General features: G+C 40.4%; 1 protein-coding gene across 3 annotated transcripts in view; it reads left to right on the top strand.

The window, feature by feature from the left end:
- Window positions 1–24,781, top strand: part of THSD4 (thrombospondin type 1 domain containing 4) — a 1,053,272-nt gene that overhangs the window by 694,452 nt on the left and 334,039 nt on the right. Inside the window, exon 1 of one of the 3 annotated variants that reach the window (XM_077263869.1) lies at window positions 9,193–9,641. The exons of the other annotated variants lie outside the window; for them this stretch is intronic. Coding sequence (XP_077119984.1) covers window positions 9,570–9,641 — 72 coding nt within the window. The 5' untranslated portion in view covers window positions 9,193–9,569. Of the gene's footprint in view, window positions 1–9,192; window positions 9,642–24,781 lie in introns of those variants that run through there. 3 annotated transcript variants of the gene reach the window in all.

The following is a 24,781-nucleotide window of genomic DNA, read 5'->3' as shown; positions in this document are numbered from 1 at the left end:
CATCTGAAGTTTTGGTAAGTTAGAACTACTTTTCTTGCCATCTAGTAGAGTGGGAGAACTGCTTTCAGTGACAAATCCATATCAATTAGTAAATGCAGACTGTGGTTGCCATATTTAAAGCATACTTGTAGTTCCAAATAACATCTCAGAATAAGCTGTCATGTGAGTACATTAGAAATACCACTATTTCTAGCCATTATATGGATTGTCTCCTACATTTATCACCAATTTTCTATTCTGCAAGCTATATTTCTAATTTTTTTAGTTGTCTCTTAGGTAGAAGGATTCATAGAATGGTAGACTTGGAAGGGACCTCCAGTGTCCATCCCCCTGCTCAATTCTCTAAACTATCTGTTACAGATGTCTGTCCCGCCTCTGTTTGAACACAGAGTCTAGCTGCTATTATGTCTCCCATATACACTACACAGAGGCATGAGGGATTCCTGGATTTTTTTGCAGTACTGATCTGCGTGACTGTGAATCCAGCACTGAAGTGAAATAATTTTACTAGAAGCTGCCTGTCTCTCTGCCTGTGTCTGCATTGTCTCTCACTGTGCCGAGTGCTTATAACTTTTCTTCCTCCCTCCACTTACCATAGAGTTTAATAGGCAACAAAAACTGACACTTCAGTATGCGGTCAGTCTGTATTGCAATGACCAAGATATATTTGAGCTGTTTTTTTTCCAGAGTGGACAATGAGTTCAGGAGGAAGGGGAGGATAACCAGTAGCTCAACCAGTAGCTCATAAGTGAAGAAAGAAGCAAATTTCTCTATTAAGATATAATACAAAGTTTCTTATAATTGCTGTCATGGCTCTGGACTGGAATTCCTTTCCCCATCCTGGGCCGTAAGGAGTTAATTTTGCTGGCCTCCTTTTGGTTTGGAGAGGGCTATATTAAGCCGCTCTACTGTGTGGGGTTTGTCAGTGATAGTTCTGTCCTCGGCTGAGCTGCTGACCTTGCTATACCTGTGTATACCGTTTGTTCCCGTGTGCTTGTCTAGTGTATGATCCGGCTTGTCCCTCATTTTGCGTCTGCGCTCTTATTCTGTACCTCTGCTATTTCTCTGGTTCTGATCTCTGGCTTGCGCTCTGACTGCCCTCCTTGTCTGTGCCCTTGGTTACTGCGTTCCTATCTGGCTTTTCCGACTTTGGCTTATATTTGACCATTCTGTAGTCTGCGCCCTTGGATACTGCATTGCCATCTGGCTATTGAACCCAGTTTGTCTAACCATTCTCTTTGTCCCTTGCACGGAGCTTAGCTCCTTCTCCAGCCACTCCCCCTGTGATCACGTGTCTCAGGTCCTGCTAGTGCAGCTCGCTCTCTGCAACAGCCATACACTTCTATTAGTTATTGCTGTCTCCCCATTCACTCCCCCTAGCCTTCATTCCCTGGACACAATCTATGCGCCCATCACAATTGCCTGTACTATTGATTTATGCAGTTATCCAAAATTCTACAATGGCATGATCACTGCTTCCTAGGGTGCCAGATACCTTTACCTCCTCAGCCATTTCCTCCATGTTTATAAGGATTAGATCCAAAGTAGCAGATCTCTTTCTTTTCTCCACTACATTTTGGAACATAAAGTTGTCAGCAAGAGAGGATACAAATATGCTGGACCTGTTACTTTTGCCTGAGAGAGATTCCCAACAAATGTCTGGATAGTTGAAATCTCCCATGAACACTACATCATATTTTTTGAGAACTTGACAATCTGATGCATACTTCATCCATAACTTCAGCTTGTCAAGGTTGCCTTTAGTAAATGCATACAGTGGTATCCTTTCAATTGTTCTCTCCTTGTATTACCCAGTTTCCACAGAACTCCCAGTCTCTGATGCTTCAATCTTTGTATAGTTATACACTTTTCTAACATACAATGCGACACCTCCTCCCAGTTTATTAAGTCTGTTTCTTGCAAATAAGTTGTATCCTTCTAGCCTTGTATTCCAATCATGTGTATCATCCCACCAAGTTTCAGCGATGCCAATTACATCATATTTCTTTTTCTGCGTTAATAGCTCCAGTTCTCATTTTGCCCATGCTCTGTGCATTTGTATAGAAACATTTTAGTTTGTGATCAGCTTCTCTTTCGACAATATTTTTATTGTTCTGATTTCATGTCATTATTATTCCTTTCCACTTCTAAAAGCAGAGTTCTCAACTGTATTTTTATGCTGTATGGCTTTCCCTGGCCTTTTGTTTCTTTTCCCACAATGTTCTAGTTTAAAGCTCTCCTGAGGAATGTACCAAGGTGACTTCCAAATATGTGTTTCCCAGTCTTGGTAAGGTGTAGCCCATCTCTAGAAAAGTAGCCCATTGTATAGGTAATTCACTCCATCATCCAGAAATCCAAATTCTTGCTGATGGCACTATCGACATAACCAGTTGTTTATCTGTGGAATCTTGTTCTATGGACATCCACTGGGAGGATGGATGATAAGACCACCTGCTTTCCCAAATCTTTCACTTTCTTGCCTATCTTTTCAAAGTCACTGTAGATGGTTTCAATGTCCTTTCTTACTGTGTCATTTGACCTTATATGTATTAGCAGGAATGGATAGTCATCTGTAGGTCTGAAGAGTCCTGATAGTGAATTTTGCAGTTAGTACGTGTGCTTCAATATCTAAATCAGGCACTGAGAGCCCTTCTGCCAAGAGGAAATTAACCTTATTCCTCCTGGCTGTGTTCAGGTTTCAGTCATATGGGGTCGGTGACTGCACCCCCGACACTGACTGATAGCCAGCCCTAATTCTGAGTGAGTTGCTGGGAGGAATAAGGTTAATTTTCACCGGCAGTGGGGTGTCTAACTGCAAGCACCAGGCTGGTTCAGAACACTATTAACTTGCAGATTAACTCTATATATGAAGGTTAATAGCATTTTTTCACTTGCCAGTTTCTCTTTAAACACCCATGGTCCTAAATATTATACTGGCAAGGATGGAGTTAAGGACAATACATACCTGGCTTAAGAGGTGCTCTGGTACATAAGCTTCATCACATCTGTAAAAGGACATAATCTGAGTTTATCACCTATGATCACGAGCCATCTATAGTCTCCAGGGTTTGTGCATCAGAATATCTTGGACATGTCTCATAGATATGCACGTGGGAAACCCATTCTGAGATGCAATATAAATGATGGGTAATACTGTTTTAACTCAGCCGTACATATGTCTTGCAATCGAGCTATTAATTTTATTTGTGACATCTAAGAAATTTCACTGGCACTGCAGACATGACTTACTTTCAAGTGAGTCATGAATTTATTAAAACTTGGGAAATTCTATAAAACTTCACACTAAGCTTGGTGCGTGTTCCATTCTGTAAGCAGCCAGGTGTTCTCTGCATTTTCCGTGAGGTAATGACTGATAAGTAATAAATGTGCTTTGGGAATAGAAATACTGTATGTGTTATATATGTTTGAGTGAAACAACAGTATGACAGCAGGGAGGCTTCTGGGAAAACTTCACATGGCATTTCATGGGGACATTTATTCTGTTGTTAATGTGAAACAGGACTTAAGTACGTTACGACATAAGAGGGGGATTACATCTGTTTAGTGAGCCTTTCACATCCCTATAAACGCTACAGGTACTTCACAGAAGATGTCCAGTCATGGATAATATAAGAAGGAATAGCATAGTATCTTTGTCATCACACTCTGGTAGAACACTTCTCAGCTATACTTACTTTATAACCTTTGAGTAATGATACATAGGGTTAAATGCAGAGACAAAACAGTTGCTAACATGGTCTTCCAAGTACATCTGTCTTCATTTCGTCACAGCAATTTGAAAAGGAAGTATATGTAGATACCATTGAGTAGTAATCAACCATTTTATTACAGTTTCCCACTGAACCGGTTGCCAACTTTTGTCATGTCATGTCTGTATGTCTATTCATCTATCTATCTATCTATCTATCTATCTATCTATCTATCTATCTATCATGCTTTTCTTATACAGCACCATCATATGCTGTCAATCTAAATTCCGTATCAGTATGTCTTTGAAATATGGGTGGAAACCCACCCATGCAGACACGGGGAGAGTATACAAACTCCTTGCAAACATTGTCCTTGTTGGGACTTGAACCCATGACCCTAGTCCTACAAAGCTACCATGCTAACCACTGAGCCACTGTCCTGCCCATCTATCTATTTATCTGTAATAATAATTTTATTTCTATAGCGCCAACATATTCCGCAGCACTTTACATTTTAGATGGGACTTGTTCATACAATAGACATTACAGAATAACAATAAACACATAGATCAAAACAGATACCAAGAGGAATGAGAGCCCTGCTCGCAAGCTTACTATCTATGAGGAAAAGGGGAGACACTAAAGGTGGGTGGTAACAATTGCTTTCATTGTTCAGACCAGCCAAAGTGTAAGAATTTAGTGTTCATGTAATGCTGCATGAACCAGTTGTCAGCCTAAGAATGTAACAGTACAGACACAGAGGGCTATTACATGCATGAAACATGTGAGAACATGATGAAACTGGTTATGGTAAAAAAAATGTTGAATGGGCAACACAGGGATAGTTAGGTTAATGCGTTGAGATAGTAGGCCAGTCTGAACAAATGCATTTTTAGGGCACTCTGAAAACTGGGGATTTGGGATTAATCATATTAATCTGGTTAGTGCATTCCAAAGAATTGGCACAGCATGTGAATAGTCTTGGAGACGGGAGTGGGAGGTTCTGAGTATTGAGGATGTTAACCTCAGGTCATTAGCAGAACGGAGGGCACGGGTAGGGTGGTAGACTGAGACGAGGGAGGAGATGTAGGGTGGTGCTGAGCCATGGAGTGCTTTGTGGGTGAGGGTAATTAGTTTGTACTGGATTCTGGAGTGGCTGGGTAACCAGTGTAATGACTGGCACAAGGTAGAGGCATCGGTGTAACGATTGGTGAGGAATATTATGCTGGCTGCAGCATTCAAGACAGATTGGAGAGAGGAGAGTTTGGTAAGGGGGAGACCTATTAGTAGAGAGTTACAATAGTCCAGACCAGAATGAATAAGCGAAACAGTAAGAGTTTTTGCAAAAGTCGAAAGTAAGAAAGGGTCAAATTCAAGAAATGTTTTTGAGGTGCAGATAACAAGAGCGAGCCAGTGATCGGATGTGGAAGGTAAATGAAAGCTCAGAATCAAGTAAGACCCCAAGAAAGCGGGCATGCTGCTCGGGAGTAATGGTGGAAAAACACACAAGGAAATGGCAATGTCGGGCATAGGTACATTAGTAGAGGGAGGAAACACAAGGAGTTCAGTTTTGACAGGTTCTGTCATGAATCGCAGAGGGATATTTTTATCATCCCACCACTGCCACCAATATGTCATAAACTGGGGGGTGTTTGGTTGCCCCAGTTCTGTCCTCATGGATTTATTTATATCCCACTTCCCAGTTCCGGTTTGGAACTGGCAGCGCTCTGGCACCCCCTTACCCTCAGGTCAGTCAGGAAACTGCACCTAAGGTAATTAGTCACCAGAATGGCTGCCCGGTCATGTACTGGCTATTGGGCACACTGAAGCAAGGGTGATATAACTATTCCTGCTCAGGCAGGAATTATAATTATCCAACGCCGTCCGTCGCTGCCAGTTTTGCCCTACCAGCTCAGAACACTTTGCTTCCACCAGCTCCTATTACTATGATTAATAGCGGGTCAGGAGCCAACCCAATCAGTAGCGTAAATTACTTCAGAGGATGTTGGGGGCACGTTTTAGAGCAAGGAAAAGGAAGCTAGTAAATATTATAACTTCTACTCCAAAAAGAAATAGGCTGTGTTTACAGAAGTCTAAAAAGATATTACCAAAATGAGACAATTATAGTATGTACAGAACAATTACAAACTAAAAGGGATTAAAGATGAAAATAAACTTACATTTGTCTTATGTCATTCCATGGTAAGCCATGTGGCAGGGAGGAGGATGAGCATATGTCACAATGCATTGGGCACAGTATCTGCTAGGTGACTTCCCAGGCCAAGAGAGATAGAGGGGGAGAGAGGCTCTAGTCCCGCCTCTGGGTCTTATATCTGTGCTCAAACTTAAGGCCCTCCCACTGTGCTGACCTCACTGGGTGGTTGGGGAACTCCCCTTTCTGAACAGTTATGAAATACTCTTTTACCCACATCTCTTAGGGTGAACCTCGTAGAAGAAAGACAAAATTATCATTATGCTCAGCATGATATTGGTGTTCATTTAAGTATAAACACAGAGTGGATACATGATCTGCTTACGGAGAAATCCATTCCTTGGATTTTGTTGGGTTTGGATCCTAGATATTTCACTGGGTTATAGGTCTATTGGTGGACATTCGAAATATGTAACTTTTATATCTCTATTACTAATTGGGGTCAAGTTATGCCCTACTATTAAGTTTTTAAATGAACAAAAGAGCATGTTTCAACAACTGCCTTCAGCCAGCTTAGGGCCATAAACTACTCAGTGGGGGGCTGCTAGCACACTGGTATCACGTTGTGTGTAGTGAGGAGGTGGGAGGGGGGGGGGTAAAAAGCCCACAGCATGTGTCTGTAAAGCCATGGAACCTTCTAGAAGTATATAAAGAATATGGCATATATATATATATATATATATATATATATATATTATCATGACACTTTCTATCTAGCTATCTATCCATCTATCCTTGTGTTTCCAACTAATTTCAGCCTGCAAAAATATGCTTTGAAAATCAGTAAAAATATCTGATCCAAATTTTAACGCTGGACAAGAATGATAATATGCTTTATCTGCCACTAGACCAAGCCTCTTTGAGTTATAAATGACATTCGGGGCTCCCATAGATTGAAAACTTCCTAGAGGGTTCCTGTGCAATAATAAGGTTGGGAATTATTGATCTGTCTGTTCAGGTGAGATGTCTTGAGTCCTGAATCGGCAAAGTGGGCATGACTGACATCTAAGCCATCAAATAGTCAATTGCATAGGTTGTGAAGTTTGTACTCGAGAGAGGGCAGGCAGTTGTTGCCCGGTCCTAAAGTAATGTAAATTTAAATGATTGAATATTCAGCAATCACAGTACCGTATTTTCTGGTGTATAAGACGACTGGGCGTATAAGACGACCCCCAACTTTTCCATATAAAATATGGAATTTGGGATATGCCTGCTGTATATGACGGGGGTCATCTTATACGCCCAGTCATCTTACACGGCGTGTGGTTCCCAGGGTCTGAAGGAGAGGAGACTCTCCTTCAGGTCCTGGGATCCATATTCATGTAAAAAATAAAGAATACAAATAAAAAATATGGATACACTCACCCCTCCGAGAAGCCTGGCTGTCACCGCTGCAAGCGTCTGCCTCCGTTCCTAAGAATTGCAGAGCGTGAAGGACCTTCGATGACGTCGCGGTCAGGTGACCGGTCACATGAGCGGTTGCGGACCAATCACAAGACCGTGACATCATCGAAGGTCTTTCACGCTCTGCAATTCTTAGGAAAGGAGGCAGGCGCTTGCAGCGGTGACAGCCAGGCTTCTTGGAGGGGTGAGTATATCCATATTTTTTATTTGTATTCTTTATTTTTTACATGAATATGGATCCCAGGGCCTGAAGGAGAGTTTCCTCTCCTTCAGACCCTGGGAACATCCAGGATCGCTCCCTGCACACGCCGTACCTGGCGTATAAGACGACCCACGACTTTTGGGACAATTTTTAGGGGTTAAAAAGTCGTCTTATATGCCGGATAATACGGTAATTAAATATGGAAACTTTTGCCATACATTCAAAAATATAAACCATTTTTATAGAACAAAGTATTGTTCAGCACTTTTTGACCAGATAGCAAGGTAATAAAATGTAAATTCTGCGTAATTTTAGAAACTGAACTATTATTAGAAAAATGAGTAATGTAAAGACACTAGTGTCCAAGGGGATAGGTACCACTGAAAGCTGCTGACAGAAAAATGGTTCCTGTGTGGCAAAACCATAGAGAAAGGTGATCAAATAAAAACAGGATACTGTCGCGCTAAACAGCTAGTAGATGGACATGAAGGAAAAAAAAGCAGGAGAAACCAGTACATACAGGAGCATTGAGAAGTACATGGATAACCCCCATCCTCCGGTGAACTATAACAGGGACACTATATCAGCAAACTGCAGGTCTTCTTTTTGTTACTTCTTTTTATGTTTCACATGCATGATTGTTAGCTGAAATGCTAGGTCTGCTGTGGAAACTATTTGTAGCAATTTAAACTGACACTTTTTTTAATAGAAAGAGGTTAGTAAAATATTTATACTCTAAACGTAAGATCTATAGCCCAAACTCTAGGTTTGCGGTGTTAGCAGAAACACCACAAATATTGTTTCTCTAATGTATAAAGATGTATTGATCATAAATATCTGGCTGTAAGTTTGAGTTACTATTACTTTTGAAGGGATTATCTGAGCATTACTTTATACATGCAATTCTTATTGAGATATATATATATATATATATATATATATATATATATACATATATATATACATATATATATATATATATATATATATATATATATATATATATATATATATAATTCCACGTCTTTTTTTTCCCCATATCCGTCCACTATCTCTTTAGCCCGGCAGTATCCAGTTTGTATTTTATTAGAGAAAGTTTATGACTGCATGTACCATGTTAGTCCACCAGTCCAGCTCACCCTGGGATTAGGTTCATGTTCGTTATGTGACATTATAGGCAGATGTTGATGCAGCTGACCAGTTATTTCACCCTGACCTTAGATAATTTGATGATAAGATTGCTGTAGTCTTGATATGTATGACAGACAATATAATATTAGATCTTGACATAGTAATTAGCAACAGGCTTGGAATTATTAAAGGATGCAAACTTCTGTGCCTTCAAGGTTACAGACTATGCAGACCTGTGTGTCTCCATGGTAACAGACTGCAAACAAAACCTGCATGTAGTCTGATCCTGACCAATATTTTACTTTCTTAGATACTACTTCCCATCCCACAAATTTATATTCACCTGATTCATCACTTATGAGTTTATAACACTTCATAATAAGATAACATTGATTCTAACTGGCATGATAGTTGCAATACTGGAATAACGCAAAATACCTAAACAAAACATTTTAAGTTTGTATGTCCCCTTCATTGTGAATTATCAGGCATCTTATATTCATACATTTTAGTTAATATTTTATATTCTTATTGTGATGCAAAGACCTTTCTGGTCCACTGAAAGTTATCTTTTAACTGCACCAGATGCGTAACTTGGCCTGGACCACTTGTGTCCCTCCTTGTCTTTGCTTTATATGAACTACAGCCCCTAGCACATTGCTGTCTCCTTCCCCCTCCCCTAGCACGGAGAAGTTATTCCATGAGGGGATCAGCTTACCAGTTGTCTCCAGTGCTGAGGCTGAAGCAAAGCTACTTGTATTGAAACAGCTCTAGACAGAGAGCGAGAGAGATCAGTGCCTTGCAGAACTGCAGGGTTGAGATACTGAGACACAAGTGCATCTGCTAGCTGTTAATATTTGGCAGAAGGATTTTCTTCCTCTAGGATAGTTTTGACATTGAGTTGATAATAATGTTTGTCAGCTACTTGATTTTAAGTTTCCTCTCCTTTCAAAAAGCCATTCTAGCAAGACCTGGGGGAGAGGTAAGTCACATTTTGTCTAGTGTGATGTGCTTTTCAGAAATGATTTATTTGCTAATAGTACCTTACTGTCATGTGCTTTGCTGAATGTGAAAAAGTTGGTCATTTTAAATACAATATGGTACTTTGAATGAAATAGTTTAAAGTTTGTCAAAGTTCTGCGAAACATAAACTTATGTCTTAGAAAGAATGTGTAGTGTAAAACTCTCATCACTAATGGGGGAACATATTATAATCTCCTTCACACAGGACACTGGAATTTCATTTTATGATTACCTCTGTCAAAAATAGATCTTTATAAAATTGGGAACTTACTACAAAAAAGAATATATGATAGTAGTTATATGATGCTGGTCCTGTAATAACAGCCCACGATCAAGCTGTTTTACTTTTTTATTTTCTATATAGTTCCTTCATATTCAACAGCAATGTAAATTTTATACTCAAACATAAGACATAAATGCAATCAAAGCAGCGTTATAATGGAAATGTTAACCTGTCCATATGAGCATAGATTCTAATGTGCTGTACTATATTTGTATTGCTTTATTTTATATTTTATATATTTATTATTTATATATTTTTATATTTTATTTATTTTATATTTTTATATGTTTATAATACTTTTGTAGCAGCGGTCAGCTAATGGTCAGTGGTCCGCTAAATCATTGTTGCTACCAACAAAGGTCATGTTCTTTCATGTTCCCAGTGATCTATTAAACATCATGTCTCTGTATCATGTGCTCTAACTTATTGAATCACACTGGATACTGTGGGAAATTTGATATACTTCCTCTAACCTTGTTATCATTTGACATTATTAAACACATCATCGTCCTTTATGAAATCGTTATTGATGATTGTTTTCAATATTGTAAACACCAGTGAGTCTGTTGAATGATATGATGTATTTGGAGTAGTACTGACCTCTGTATATCCATGTGCTAAAAAATGGAGATCCACCAAATTGTGACATCTGGAGTAGATGCAGCTTTATGTCACAAACATTCATTAGGTACAAAAGAACATTTTTATGAAATTGTGCAAAAAAGTAAATGACGTTTATAGGCACACAGTATTGGCGGCATAGTATGCTCACCAGGCCCTGCTAAGTCTTTACATTAGTTTTGATAGATTTTGTTGTGTACACGGCCTTCTTACACTATAACAATAACTAAATATGGAGAATTATATGGTTTGGGCCATGCTTTATGCGGTTGGCTAGAAGTTGTGTAAGAATGAAATACTATAATATATTATACACTACGATACATCCAGTAAATACACTTTAATACATCCATCAGGTACTACCTGCCAGACCACAACTTCTTTATGAAATAGAGTGGACATATCTCCAATAGAGTGCCAGATCAGGTCATTAGCAGGTAACAATGTCTCAACCTGCACTTACACTATATGTGGTTTGAATCCCTCAAATATAAAATAATATGGCTATGGATGTGGTTTTACAACATCAGCGAAACAAACGCAGCCACATCAGGTGACAACTCACTTTATACAGCTCCATCATCTACTGAGTGATGATTGTGGTTTAGTTGGTATTAGAGTTATGCCCCCCCAAAAATCAGAGCTCTGCAAGCCTCCTCCTACTTACCGACATGTCCAGTGCTTCTTCTGATTAATAGACTAGAACCAACTTCATAGTCTACATTGCCTACTAAACAATATAGGGGCGGGTATGTCGACAGCTAGCAGAAGGTTTGCAGGGCTTTGTACCTGCAGCCTGGGTCAGAATCCTGCTTATCATTTTGCTCAACTCTGGGTAGTAATGTTGTCCTAGGAATGTTTGTTAAAATTTGTATTTGCCTGTGTTACATTGACTCAAAATTACAAGGGATTAAGGCTATAGTTGCTAAATGCCTTAACAATGTGCTTGACCATTTTAAAGGGGTATTTCATTTTGGATAAAACACCCCACTCCAGTGAGGCTGGTCTGATGGTCACTAGCCGACTGATGACAATGAAGACTTGACCACTAATCTGATCTTGCAGACATTCATTGCCATTGCTAGCAGTCTGATGGAGACTGTCGGAATGCCAGTGCTCTGGGAGTAGATTTCTGTTTATCTCCATTGCTTGCCCCTGTCAGTTTTTTATATAAGATGAAAAAAACTTTTTAAAGGGGTTGTCTAATACTGGATCAATTATTTTCAAAGCGCTGAATAAAAATATATAAAAAAAACATTCTTACCTCCTTGACCGGCATTGATCCCCAATTTGATCTCTATGTCACCTGTCTATGTTTTGACATTGTTGATGTAACGTGAGCACTGCAGCCTATCAGTGATTGCTCATGGGCTGGAGCCTTCCCAGTTTGTCCAGAGAACATCCACTCTAATGAAATTGTGAAGGCTGCAGCACATAGGTTTGGGGGCATTGAAAGCAGGTTGTTAACTTCAGTAAGCCAATAAATAACTCAATGACAATGCCAGTATTTACATTACTAATTGAAGTATGTCCTCATCAGGAGTTCTGGTGTAGCCATCTGATATTCTTACCTACAAGAGTGAATATTTTAATCAGTGGAGTAAATTGAGATACCTATATCTTAAAATGGAGGGGATTAATTTTAGCGCCAATACTAGGCTTTAACCCACAGCTGTTCAATTGCTCAGTTCTGTACTTTATATTAATTGAGTAGTGACATCAAATTTGTTTAGTGATATCACTAGCCTAATGGATAGAGCGAACAACACTCTTAGTGCAACAAATTTCAGTAATATATGGAGTTATTGCTGGAGTCAATGCTTCAAGAGCCACCACACAGATGTAACCAGGACATGGGCTACAAGTGTCGCATTCCTTGTGTCAAGTCACTCATGACCAATATACAACTCCAGAAGTGTCTTACCTAGGCCAAGGAGAAAAACTAAACTTAAAACAACTGGACTGTTGCTCAGTGGTCCAAATTGTTGTTTTCAGATAAAAGTAAATTTTGCACTTCATTTGGAAATCAAGGTCCCAGAGTCTGGAGGAAGAGTGGAGAGGCACACAATCCAAGCTGCTTGGGGACTAGTGTGTAGCTTGCACAATCAGTGATGGTTTGGGGAGCCATGTCATCTGCTGGTGTAGACCACTGTGTTTTATCAAGACCAAAGTCAGCACAGCTGTCTACAAGATAATTTTAGAGCATTTCATGCTTTCCTCTGTCGACAAGCTTTTTGGAGATGGAAATTTCATTCTCCAGCAGGGCTTGGCACCTGTCCACACTGTCAAAAGTATCAATACCTGGTTTAAAAACAACAATATCATTGTGTTTGATTGGCCAGCAAACTCGCCTGACCTTAACCCCATAGAGAATCTATGGGATAATGTTAGGAGGAAGATGAGAGACACAAGACCGAACTATGCAGACGAGCTGAAGGCTGCTATCAAAGCAACCTGGGCTTCCATAACACCTCAGCAGTGCCACAAGCTGATTGCCTCCATGCTACTCTGCATTGATGCAGTAATTGATGCAAAAGGAGCCCCGGCCAAGTATTGAGTGCATTTACTGAACATACATTTCAGTAGGCCAACATTTTGGATGTTAAAATCATTTTTCAAGCTGTTGTTATAAAGTGTTCTAATTTACTGAGATAATGAATTTTGGGTTTTCGTTGGCTGTAAGCCATAATCATCAACATTAACAGAAATAAACACTTGAAATACATCACTCTGTTTGTAATGATTCTATATAATATATTTGTTTCACTTTTTGTATTGAAGAACTGAAATAAATTAACTTTTTGATGATATTCTAATTTTGTGAGAAGCACCTGTATGTGCAGGAACAGAGCTCGCAGACTTTTTTTATATTGTCATTTTGGTGAACCTTTTAATCCGTTATTCATCATTTTTAAAAATAAAGACCGTGTTTATACACATCTGTTCATATAAACTGTTGTTATTTCCATATACTAGATATGGCGCAACAACTGTGTTAAAGGGAACCTGTCACCAGGTTTTCCCATATGATGTAAGGCCAGTACCTCTAAGCTCTCATATACAACATTCCAATATGCTGTATGTCCCCAATCCGGCCTGCAAGACAAGAAATAGAGCTTTTATTATACTCACCTATAGGGTGGTCCGATGGGCGTCACTGGTCTTGGTCCAATGCCTCTTCTCTTTTTATGATTGCAGTCCTCCTTCTTTGCTTCGTGTGGATGATGCATCCTAAATCATCCACACAGTGGCCAGCATTGTACTTCTGTGCAGTCGTACTTCTCTCTGCCCTGCACAGGAAAAGAAAAAAGAGAGCTGGGGTTGGTAAGGTTAAACAAAAAAATTAGACTTAAAGGAAAGGTGCCATCAAAAAAAATTTCCAGCGATTGAAAAAATGTAAAGAATTAATGTTTAAATTTTCTTAAAAAATATTATAATTTGTTTATAATTTAGTAAAATATGAAAACTAATTTTAAAAGGTTTGACATTTCCACTTTTAAACACTAGGGGGAGCAGCTAATGAAATTTGACAAAAACCTAGTGTACAACTAGCTCACATTACTGCACTGCAGTAATTATGGGCGGAGTCTGCTGACATGACTGTGAACACAGTGAGAAGCCATTTTGTTGGTGACTGCAAAGTTATACAGACAAGTAGACAGTCACTGAGGATGGCAGGCAGCAAGGATTCTGGGAGATATATGGTGGAGGGAGCAGGGTGACAGCAGCACAGAGTATTTCAGAAAAGCAGTGTGCTGGTCTATGGGGGGCACCCTGTTCGGTGCACGGAGCAGCCAGGGATTGTACATAGAGCGCTGTCTTTTATACACATGGATGGACCGTCTGCTTGTCTGCTGCACAGAAATCCAGGAAACATTTCTGTGGATTGATGGCCTGTTCTGATCCAGACTTTGCATGCAAAGACCCCATTCTCCATCCTGTCCTGGCGATGTGTGAAAGCGAGGTGACAGGCACAGTCCAGATAATGCTGGGAAGGAAATGTAGCCATATAGTAACGATAAAATTGAGACGCCTCTCTTCAGCTGCCTCACCAGCCTTCCCCTGACTGCACCTAACTGGAGGTCATGCTGCCCCCTCTATTACCCCAGACCCGTGTGCAGGTGCTCAGCCAGAACCACCCTAGAATGGGTCCCCTTTCTGAAGATAATACTGCCATAGTGTTCTCACATAATACCACCATACAGATCACACATAACTGTCCTATAGTTCTCACATAATACCACCATATAGATCGCAAATAACAACGCCATAGTGTTCTCACATAATACAGCCATATAGATCACACATAATACCGCCATATAGATTACTCATAATACCGCCATATACTTATCACATAATACCGCCATATAGATCACACATAACGGGGGAGAGGAGTGCATAGGAGAGGATTAGAAACATGGCCCAGCAGTCAGTATCACACATAGGAGGATTAGATACACAGCTCAGCAGTCAGTTTCACACTGGATAGTATGAGATACACAGCTCAGTCAGTATCACACAGGGTAGGATTAGATACATGGCTCAGCAGTCAGGATCAAACGGGAGGATTAGATACACGTCTCAGCAAAGTATTACACAGGAGAGGATTAGATACACGGCTCAGCATACAGTAACACACAGGAGAGGATTAGATACACGTCTCAGCACAGTATCACACAGGGTAGGATTAGATACATGGCTCAGCAGTATTGTTGAGCGATACCATCCGATACTTGAAAGTATCGGTATCGGAAAGTATCGGCCGATACCGGCAAAGTATCGGATCTAATCCGATACCGATACCCGATACCAATACAAGTCAATGGGACTCAAGTATCGGACGGTATTCCTGATGGTTCCCAGGGTCTGAAGGAGAGGAAACACTCCTTCAGGCCCTGGGATCCATATTAATGTGTAAAATAAAGAATTAAAATAAAAAATATTGATATACTCACCTCTCCGACGCAGCCTGGACCTCACCGAGGGAACTGGCAGCGTTCTTTGCTTAAAATTTGCGCTTTTACTTCCTTCCGTGACGTCACGGCTTGTGATTGGTCACGTGCCGCCCATGTGGCCGCGACACGACCAATCACAGCAAGCCGTGACGTAATTTTCAGGTCCTCAATGCCTAATTCTAGGCATTCAGGAATTTAAAATTACGTTCCGGCTTGTGATTGGTCGCGTCGCGGTCACATGGGCGACGCGACCAATCACAAGCCGTGACGTCACGGGAGGCAGGAGATGCGCGCATTTTTAAAATTACGTCACGGCTTGTGATTGGTTGCGTGCCGCCCATGTGACCGCGACGCGACCAATCACAGCAAGCCATGACGTAATTTCAGGTCCTGATGCCTATTTCTGCATTGAGGACCTGAAATTACGTCACGGCTTGCTGTGATTGGTCGCATCGCGGTCACATGGGCGGCATGCAACCAATCACAAGCCGTGACGTAATTTTAAAAATGCGCGCGTCTCCTGCCTCCCGTGACGTCACGGCTTGTGATTGGTCGCGTCGCCCATGTGACCGCGACGCGACCAATCACAAGCCGGAACGTAATTTAAAATTCCTGAATGCCTAGAATTAGGCATTGAGGACCTGAAAATTACGTCACGGCTTGCTGTGATTGGTCGTGTCGCGGCCACATGGGCGGCACGCGACCAATCACAAGCCGTGATGTCACGGAAGGAAGTAAAAGCGCGCATTTTAAGCAAAGAACGCTGCCGGTTCCCTCGGTGAGGTCCAGGCTGCGTCGGAGAGGTGAGTATAGCAATATTTTTTATTTTAATTCTTAATTTTACACATTAATGTTGTTTCGATACCGATACCCGATACCACAAAAGTATCGGATCTCGGTATCGGAATTCCGATACCCGCAAGTATCGGCCGATACCCGATACTTGCGGTATCGGAATGCTCAACACTACTCAGCAGACAGCATAACACAGGAGAGGATTAGATACACAGCTCTGTCAGTATCACACAGGATAGGATTAGATACGCAGTCAGCACAGAACACACATGGGAGGAGATACACTGCTCAGAGTCAGCATCACAAAGGATAGGATTAGATTTCCTCTCCCCCTCCTCCGCAGATATTACTTCACTGCTGCTGATGCTGCTCCTTTCTCCCTCCTGTGCAGTCCTTGGTCTCCTCCTCCTATAACTAGAACACAGATGCACTGCAAGCTCCAGAAAGATGGCGCCGATCTCCTGCCTCTGCTGTGAATGTGGATGGTTCAGGGGGCATGGTCAGATCACAGCAGGGAGCAGCTCAATGCAAAGGATAGGGTCGGATGCCTACCGCAGATCTCTATGCCCAGGGCAGCCGTATTTGCAGAGTGTAAGTGTCGTGCAGCTACACTTACACTCCTGCAAAGCAAAATGGTGGTGCCCAGTGGCTGAAAAAATAATTAATAATAAAAAAAATGTTAAAGTTAAAAAATGTAAATTTGTATTAAAAATAATTGTTTATATAAACAATAATTTTTAATACAAAAAATAAAATGCGGCACCTTCCCTTTAAAGAAGACCTTTCACCAGCTTTAGCATGTTTAATCTTGAATAAAGCAGATTTTTAGTTTTCTATTTTGCAGCGATTTTAGCTCGTAAAGTTTAGATTCTAATTTCCCCTTCAACCAAAGAGGTGTTAGCAGAGATTCTTTTCTGGTGGCGTTTACAATTTCCTCATGCTGTTGACCAATCATAAGCAGTAGAAAGGAAGACAAAAAACACCAACAGAGAAGATTAGTATGGCTTTTTATATATGATATAGAAAAACATGTAAGGACTTACAGACCTGCAATAATCACTGATCTCACTGCTGGTTCTTAAAGGGAACCTGTCAGCAGGATTGTGCTCAGTAACCTACAGACAGTGTCAGGTCGGCGCCGTTATACTGATTAAAATGATACCTGGGTGATGTAATCCATCTTGTGGTTGTTGTGTAATCTTTATTTTCAATTTTTATTTAATGATATGCTCATACCCTGGGGCAGGCCTGGAGGAGGGGTGGGGGTTTTTCTTTATGTGGTGCTCTGATTAGGTATTCTTAATGCAGACTGCTGACAGGTCACTGATCTCTCAATGCTACTGTGCAGACGCTGGCGTTGCCTTCTTGGAAGTGGAATTTTTTTTTCTCCAGCAAGATGGTGCTGCTGGCGCCTGCGCAATAGCAGCTATCGGATCTCTGTACCCACCAATAGCTGCTGCTGTTTTGTACCTGATCAATAACATGAAGAACAATGATTACTAGAACACTAAACATGCGATTATGCTGCAGAGCAAGTGCCACGGCCGTCACCTACATGCAGAAGGTTTTTTTCTCTTCAGTGTGTGATGATATATTCATTATGTAAACTGGGGGCAGGTCAGTGAGGGATCAGTGACCTGTCAGCAGTCTGTATTATGAATACCTAATCAGAGCACCACATGAAGACCCCACAGGCCGTCCCAGAGCACGAGCATATCATTAACACAAAGCTGAATATAAAGATTAAACAACAACCACAAGACGAATTTCATCAACCAAGGTATCCTTTTAATCAGTATAACAGCACTGACCTGACACTGTCTTTGGGTTACTGTGCACAATTCTGCTGACAGATTCCCTTTAATGTAATTACAAAGTGGAATGGAGTAGAGAAGAGCTGTGGATCTATCAGTGTGTGGAGGAGGAATAGAACAGGGCTGTATGTCATTACAACACCCTTTGCAGCTCTCTTCTCACAGTGCTGTCAGCTCTCCTCTACTCCCCCTCTCTCCATACTTCTAGTGACTTGAAAAGAGATTTGCAGGTGTTTTTTATAATGACACTCAGCTCCGCTCTACTTCCCTATCTCCATACTTATAGTGACTTGAGAAGAGATCTGCAGATGGTGTGTGTAATGACACACAGCTCTGCTCTACTATACCCCACTTTTAATCACAGCAGGTGCTGACAGTGAGATCAGGGAGGAGAGTAGCACCGCAAGGCATTACATGTTTTTCCATATCACACAAAGATAGTAAGGTTTAGCATTCTTCAGGGACATTTTCTTATTTTTCCCCTGCATAATACCTCCTGCTTGTAATTGGTCAATATCATGCAGGTGAGAAAGTAAATGCCATTGGAAAAGAATCTCTAGTAATGTCATCTTAGTTGAAGGAGAAATTAAAATCTAAATTTTACAAGCTAATATCTCCACGATGGAGATGAGAACTGAAATAATTAAAAATCTTTTTTACTAAGATCTCCATCCACTTCATAGAGTGTGTTAATATACTCACCTACCGTTATCTTCTCTGGCATCCATCACCTTTTTTAGTCTTCTGAGTGATCTCACCACTCTCAGAGCGCAGCGTGAACTGGATGTGACTTTTACAATTTAAACCTATGAAGCTTCAGAACGAGGCTTCATAGACTTATATTGTAAAAGAAACGTCCAGCTCACACATAAAGAGATCAAATAGTCTGAAGAGTCGTGACATGACTCAAATGGGAGAAGAACATCGCTGGATACTGGAGAAGTTGGCGGTGTGTGAGTGTATTAATACACTGACTGTACACTATATACATTGATTTAGAGAAAAAAAAGTTAATGGGAGGGCTTCTTTAGGCAGGGCAGACATACCATTGGTGTGTACCGGGGCCCAAGTGGTATGGAGCCACTTCTACCCCAAAACAGTTGGAATTGTGTATTATAATTATCTATTGGAATGAAAGTGGTCCATATATTGTATTGTTTTTGCACAGTAGTCTCTTCTATCATGTTTACTCCTGCTTTAAGGTGGTAAGAATATACTTAGTTTTTTATGTAATGAAGGAATGCTATTTATGTTTGACCCTCTTCAATATGAAATAAAATACCGAAGCTGAAAGCCATGCTAAGATTTGTAGTTCCACAATATATGTAAAGCAGCATGGTGCCTCTATACTAATATTCAGTTATGGCTGCTGGTAACAAAAGACTATGCACCACTTATTGATTTCAGCCGTAAAGTTAAATACTCGGCGTTAGCCACATTCACAGTTTCTAATCCTTCTTTAGTGAGAATTTAGTGAACATTTCTAATTCTCACCCCCTACCTACAGATACAATTCATAGATGCTATTAGGAGGAAATTTAAAGCAGCTCGGCAGTAGTATGTTACCACATGTTACAGTAACTCCAGGAAGAAAAGGCTGTAAAAAGAGTTACAAGCTAATCTGGAAAGGAATTGTCACAGTAGATGTCTTGTAGGCATATAGATTTTTACTCTAGAGTCTGTAATGCTTACCATATGGCACACACACTACCTTTTTTTATAGTGCTGTGGAAAACTAAAACTGGCATTACCTCTCTCCAAAAAAACAGTTACTGTTTAATGGCCACATGGGTATTCAGGAGAAACCCCATTTTTATTGAACTCAAAAATGCATTGCGTTATTACAAAAACATTTCTGTAGTATATTCTGCTGTGAAATCAGCCTGCATGTTGTAATATATATCTTTTATATAAGTCTGTGTACATGTAAGCCAGCTAGCACAGCAATATCAGAGAATATATGACCTAAAAAACAAACTTTGCACATCCTGTAATAAATGCCTCTAATATTCAGTCTAGTCTACAGTAGAAAAGATTTTAGATAATTTCTTATTATTGAGCACAATGAACTAGTAGATTAATAAAATGGTGTTTTGGTGCCAAGTGAAAAGTGAATTTCTTTCATGAATATAAAAGGGTGACATTTGATGTTTCTGTGTTGCAGGATCCATAGATCATGTTCTGACCCACTCAAGTGGACTAAACATAGACTGTTTCACACTTCCACCTTCACTGGAACAGAAAACTTAAGTGTCAAATGTGGAAACAACTATAATGCAGCCCCATACAAGAACTACTATATCCATGGCCCTGCATTAGAGTTTGTGCAAACTGATTCAAAGGTTGACACAATCCCACCACTCACTGTGTACTAGGAGTACAGCGGCTCAGCTGTCCTAACTATTGGAAGGGTGTGCTAGTCTGTCAGTATTGTAAGTTACAGCTTGGCTGTCCTATACTATGCAGAGGCATGCTGGGCTGTCAGTTTTGTGTGTGGGATTTCCCTGCAGCCCAATTATGTCAGGCCTGCTGGAAGTCCTCCATATTGTCGCCATTTCAGGGTGATTGCCTGGCTGTTTAGCTGACTGGCTATGCTTGGACTATTGCCAGTCGTATCTTTTGCATGGTAGTGTGTGCGTGTTTGTGCGTGCGTGCGCACTTATTGCTCAGTATTTTCTGACTCTGATCTTTAGGACTTAGCCCCTTTGACCATTTGATCATATTTTCTGTTTGCCTCAGTGTTTTCTGAACCTCATTGCCTGACTACGGACTTGCTCTTGACTATTTGTTTTTGTTATCTCTGACACACTCTCTTGGTTTTGACCTTGGACTCCATGGCTTCCCTGCCTCACAGCTTGTTCTTGAGAAGTGACCCATCATCACACCAGGTCAGTAATCACTGCCCGTGGGCGGGAACCATGAGGACTGCCTCTTACATCCTGGCATCCTTAGCTCCTTTTTTGACTAGCTGGCCTTGCGCGATGTGACGTGTGCATCGTGTCACAACATTGACATCATGCCACGCCAGCAGTTCTCGAGGCTCTGATCCATCAGAGATTACTGACTTGGTAACTGAGCTGGATCCTGTGAATCAATTTGCACCAACTCTAGCTACACCACTCACAGCTGAAGGAGTTACTTAGAGAAATTCCATTATAGGAGTTTGTCCGGTCTAAAACTAAGTCTGCATTCACTCTTGGAATCCTCACATCTTGTGCCGTGAGGATTTTCCGGTGCTGGCATTGGTAGAGGAGGGGGTGTGACTGCAAGTATGTGATTTGCATACATGCGGTCACGTGCCGACTAGACTGTATCTGGCCTCACTCAATGCAAGTGTTTTAAACAAGGCCCGATACAATCTAGTGGCCGGTGATATACAAATGGCGTACTTGTGGTCATATGACTGCTCGCTGCCGGCACTGGAGAATCCTCACAGCACATAGTTTGTGCGATGTGAGGATTCACAAGTCTACAGTCACATAAGAACTCCTCTTGATACGTATCGACCATGGTCAATTTATCTTATTGTTCAGTTATACTTATAGAAGACCATGTAAGCAAACATAATAATGTAAACTAATACAATTTAATAAATCTTGAACTGTATGGGAACATTGTCAGTGCAGCTTTTGCATCAGCTGATTGAGGCTGATAAATGACCACCAGTCAGCTATATGCAATCAAATGGTTGGTAATTCATTTACTGCCTATACTGATTTTTTTCTGTCGGCATAAAAATCCTTAAACTTAATGGATGAGCATTTTGATCATTTTTAGGGTGATTGCCAACCTGTTTTGATGGGCTGATGGTCAGTAACAAGTGTTCCTATATTCACTTCTTTGATGAGTAATGATTTCACTAAATGTGTGATTGTAATTATTATATAATATTAGGATAGTAAATATCTAGATAATTATGTATGACTGTAATTTATAGAGATGGGAGCATTTTCGAAAAGACAAACTAATAGGGAATATAGATTGTTCGCCCCAACGGGGACAGCGATGATGATGTGTGCAAACTGTAAAGCGCTGCGGAATATGTTAGCGCTAAATAAAAATACTGATTATTATTCTTATAAAGATTATTGATTCACAGGACTCTGATCCATCCGTAGTCGGTAATCTGTGACTATTGGACATGAGTCCTGCGATTCTTCTGACCTCCCGGCATTTTCCTGTCTTATTTTAATTAATCGGGGTGGCATGACATAATGACTGTGGCATGCCACACACGTTGTCACACTTAGCTGGCTAATCAAAAGTAGAGCTGGGCATGCCAGTAGGTAAAGAGAATCACAGCACTCCTGTTTAGTGATTACAAGATCACTGACCTGGCCGATGGACCAGGGATTCCTGAGAATCGATTCTCCCAGCTCTACTGGAATTATATGAAGCACATGGATGTTATCGATCTTTGGCTTTCGTTTACTAGGACACATTGTATTTCTTTGTTAATAGCATAGCTATGACTGGCAGGGATATTTCTATTTCACTTTAGAATATCTAAAAATGGATGTATTGATGTATTCAGACTTAAACAAGGTTAAAGCTCACTTTTATCTTTTTGAAGACTTCCATTGACCGCCCGATCAGAGTTTAAATTACCGTACCATTTCCCAATCAGCCAGAGTGGAGGAAACTCTGGTCACAGGTTGCCTACAATTTATGTAAATATGGAGACAATTTTCTGTGGTTTAACTGAATTGAAGTCAGGTTTACCTGTACCAGAAGTAGAACTCATTACTACTACCGTTCTACGCCTACGCTTTAATGTTTACTGTGTCAGCAAATATGTAACCTGTAAGGATAGAGATTCCATCTGGCCCAGTCCTTTCCACTCAACACCTTGTTACTCTGTTGTTCTCCAACACCTGATCTCTCTCCGGGGAACTCCATGCATCTCAGAATCACAGACTATTGCAGTCTTTTGCTTAAAAATAAAAGGGTGTAGATTATTGTGTAAAATTAGACTCAGTTAACTGAGGAGCAAGTGATGACTTGATGAAAGACATTTAAACTTTATACATTACCCCACCTTTATAAAAATAAGCATACTGCTATGTTACATTGTACAATACTTCATTTTCATTCTTTTCTAAAAGTTTTTTGGCTTAGTTTTAACTTTATTTCCAAATAAGTTATTGAGCTCAAACTAAGGAGTTTCTACTGTATAAAGAGTATTGGATTGAAAACTTTAACTCTTAGCTGACTGTCATCTGTAAATGAAAGTTTACTTTTTAAATTTTGACTTTTAAAGGTGTATTCTCACCTTAAACTTGTCAGAAATTTCTCAGTAATGGGATATTCACATACAACACTGTAAAGGATAAGGTGGAATTACATGCACAGTTCTCAATTCACTTCTATGAGAATGGAGAAATTTGCATACTTACAGCCACCTCTTTATTCACAGAAGCTTAAGGCAGTGCCCTATATTTGAGATGTGTGTTGGTACTAGAGGTGGGGCCTAGATCTGTGAGGCAGATATGATATACCCTGTATAAATGCCACAAATATCTAATATGGGAATACCCCTTCATGGGAATACCCCCAGCCATGTACTCTCACAGTTTAGAGGGTTGAACAAAAAGACAAGTGCAAGGCCATCAGAATGTCTACCAAACCAGCTAATTTCATGAGAACTGTTCATACAGCTAATGTGTATGGAGGTGTCCGGACACACCCTTAGGTAGTTATCAGGAGTAATCCAACATTCCTGATTCTTTTCTTTTTAAGTGTTTGTCCACTAGTTGGACAATCCTTTCTTAAGTTCTATATTCCCCAGTGTAATATAAAACTAACAGACACTTCCCATACCAGTGCCGTCCCAGTGATATCAGCACCAGGCCTCCCAGGGCTTATGTTCCATTAATATACTACATGAGCCCTGTAACCAATCTGCGGACACTAATGGGTTGCAGTTCTCACACTTCCTTCTGACGTGCAAGTTTTATTCGAAGAAAGTGTGAGCAAAGCAGCCTAATAGCTGCTGATCGGCTGTAGTGCTCACATGGCATAACAATGTTAGATAAGTCCTGGGAGACCAGGCAACAACAACTCTGGAAAGGTGATGATGCTGGACGTAACTATCTTTTATTTTTATTATACCTTGGGGAATATAGTTTCAGGCAGGGATTGTTGGAGTAGTATACAACCCACTTAAGGAAAATAATCCACGAAAGGTGTTTGATTATGGCTCTCTCCTTAATTAGAACACATGCACACTTGGCACAGCGGAGTATGCGTGTGCATGGGGTGGTAGGAAAGAATAGTTGTTGACAGAATGAGTATTTGACCAATAGTTTTCTAAAATATTTGGTCAGCTTTAGTGCTAATTTACCCTGTGTATAGATTGCACTTTATATCTAATTTAGAAAAGAAAAGTAGGAGACAAAGTTCAAAAAGAAACTGATGCCTTTTAATTGTTTTCTAATAAACATACCCAATGCTGAATTAATATGTCAGGAACTTGTTGGCACAGATTTTCTGGTGCCTTAGATTCCACCAATGAACTAGGGCACAACTGCCATCACATAGGACTATAAAATTAATACATGGGCCTACAAAATAAAGTAAATCATGAAGGTATAATCCAGCTCAGAAAGGTCAGTTATTTATTTTTTTTTAA

This window comes from Ranitomeya variabilis, chromosome 5 (genome assembly GCF_051348905.1).
Source record: "Ranitomeya variabilis isolate aRanVar5 chromosome 5, aRanVar5.hap1, whole genome shotgun sequence".
Taxonomy (NCBI): Eukaryota; Metazoa; Chordata; class Amphibia; order Anura; family Dendrobatidae; genus Ranitomeya; species Ranitomeya variabilis.
The sequence above is the reverse complement of the archived record's forward strand: the minus strand, read 5'-3'. Positions and strand labels throughout refer to the sequence as shown.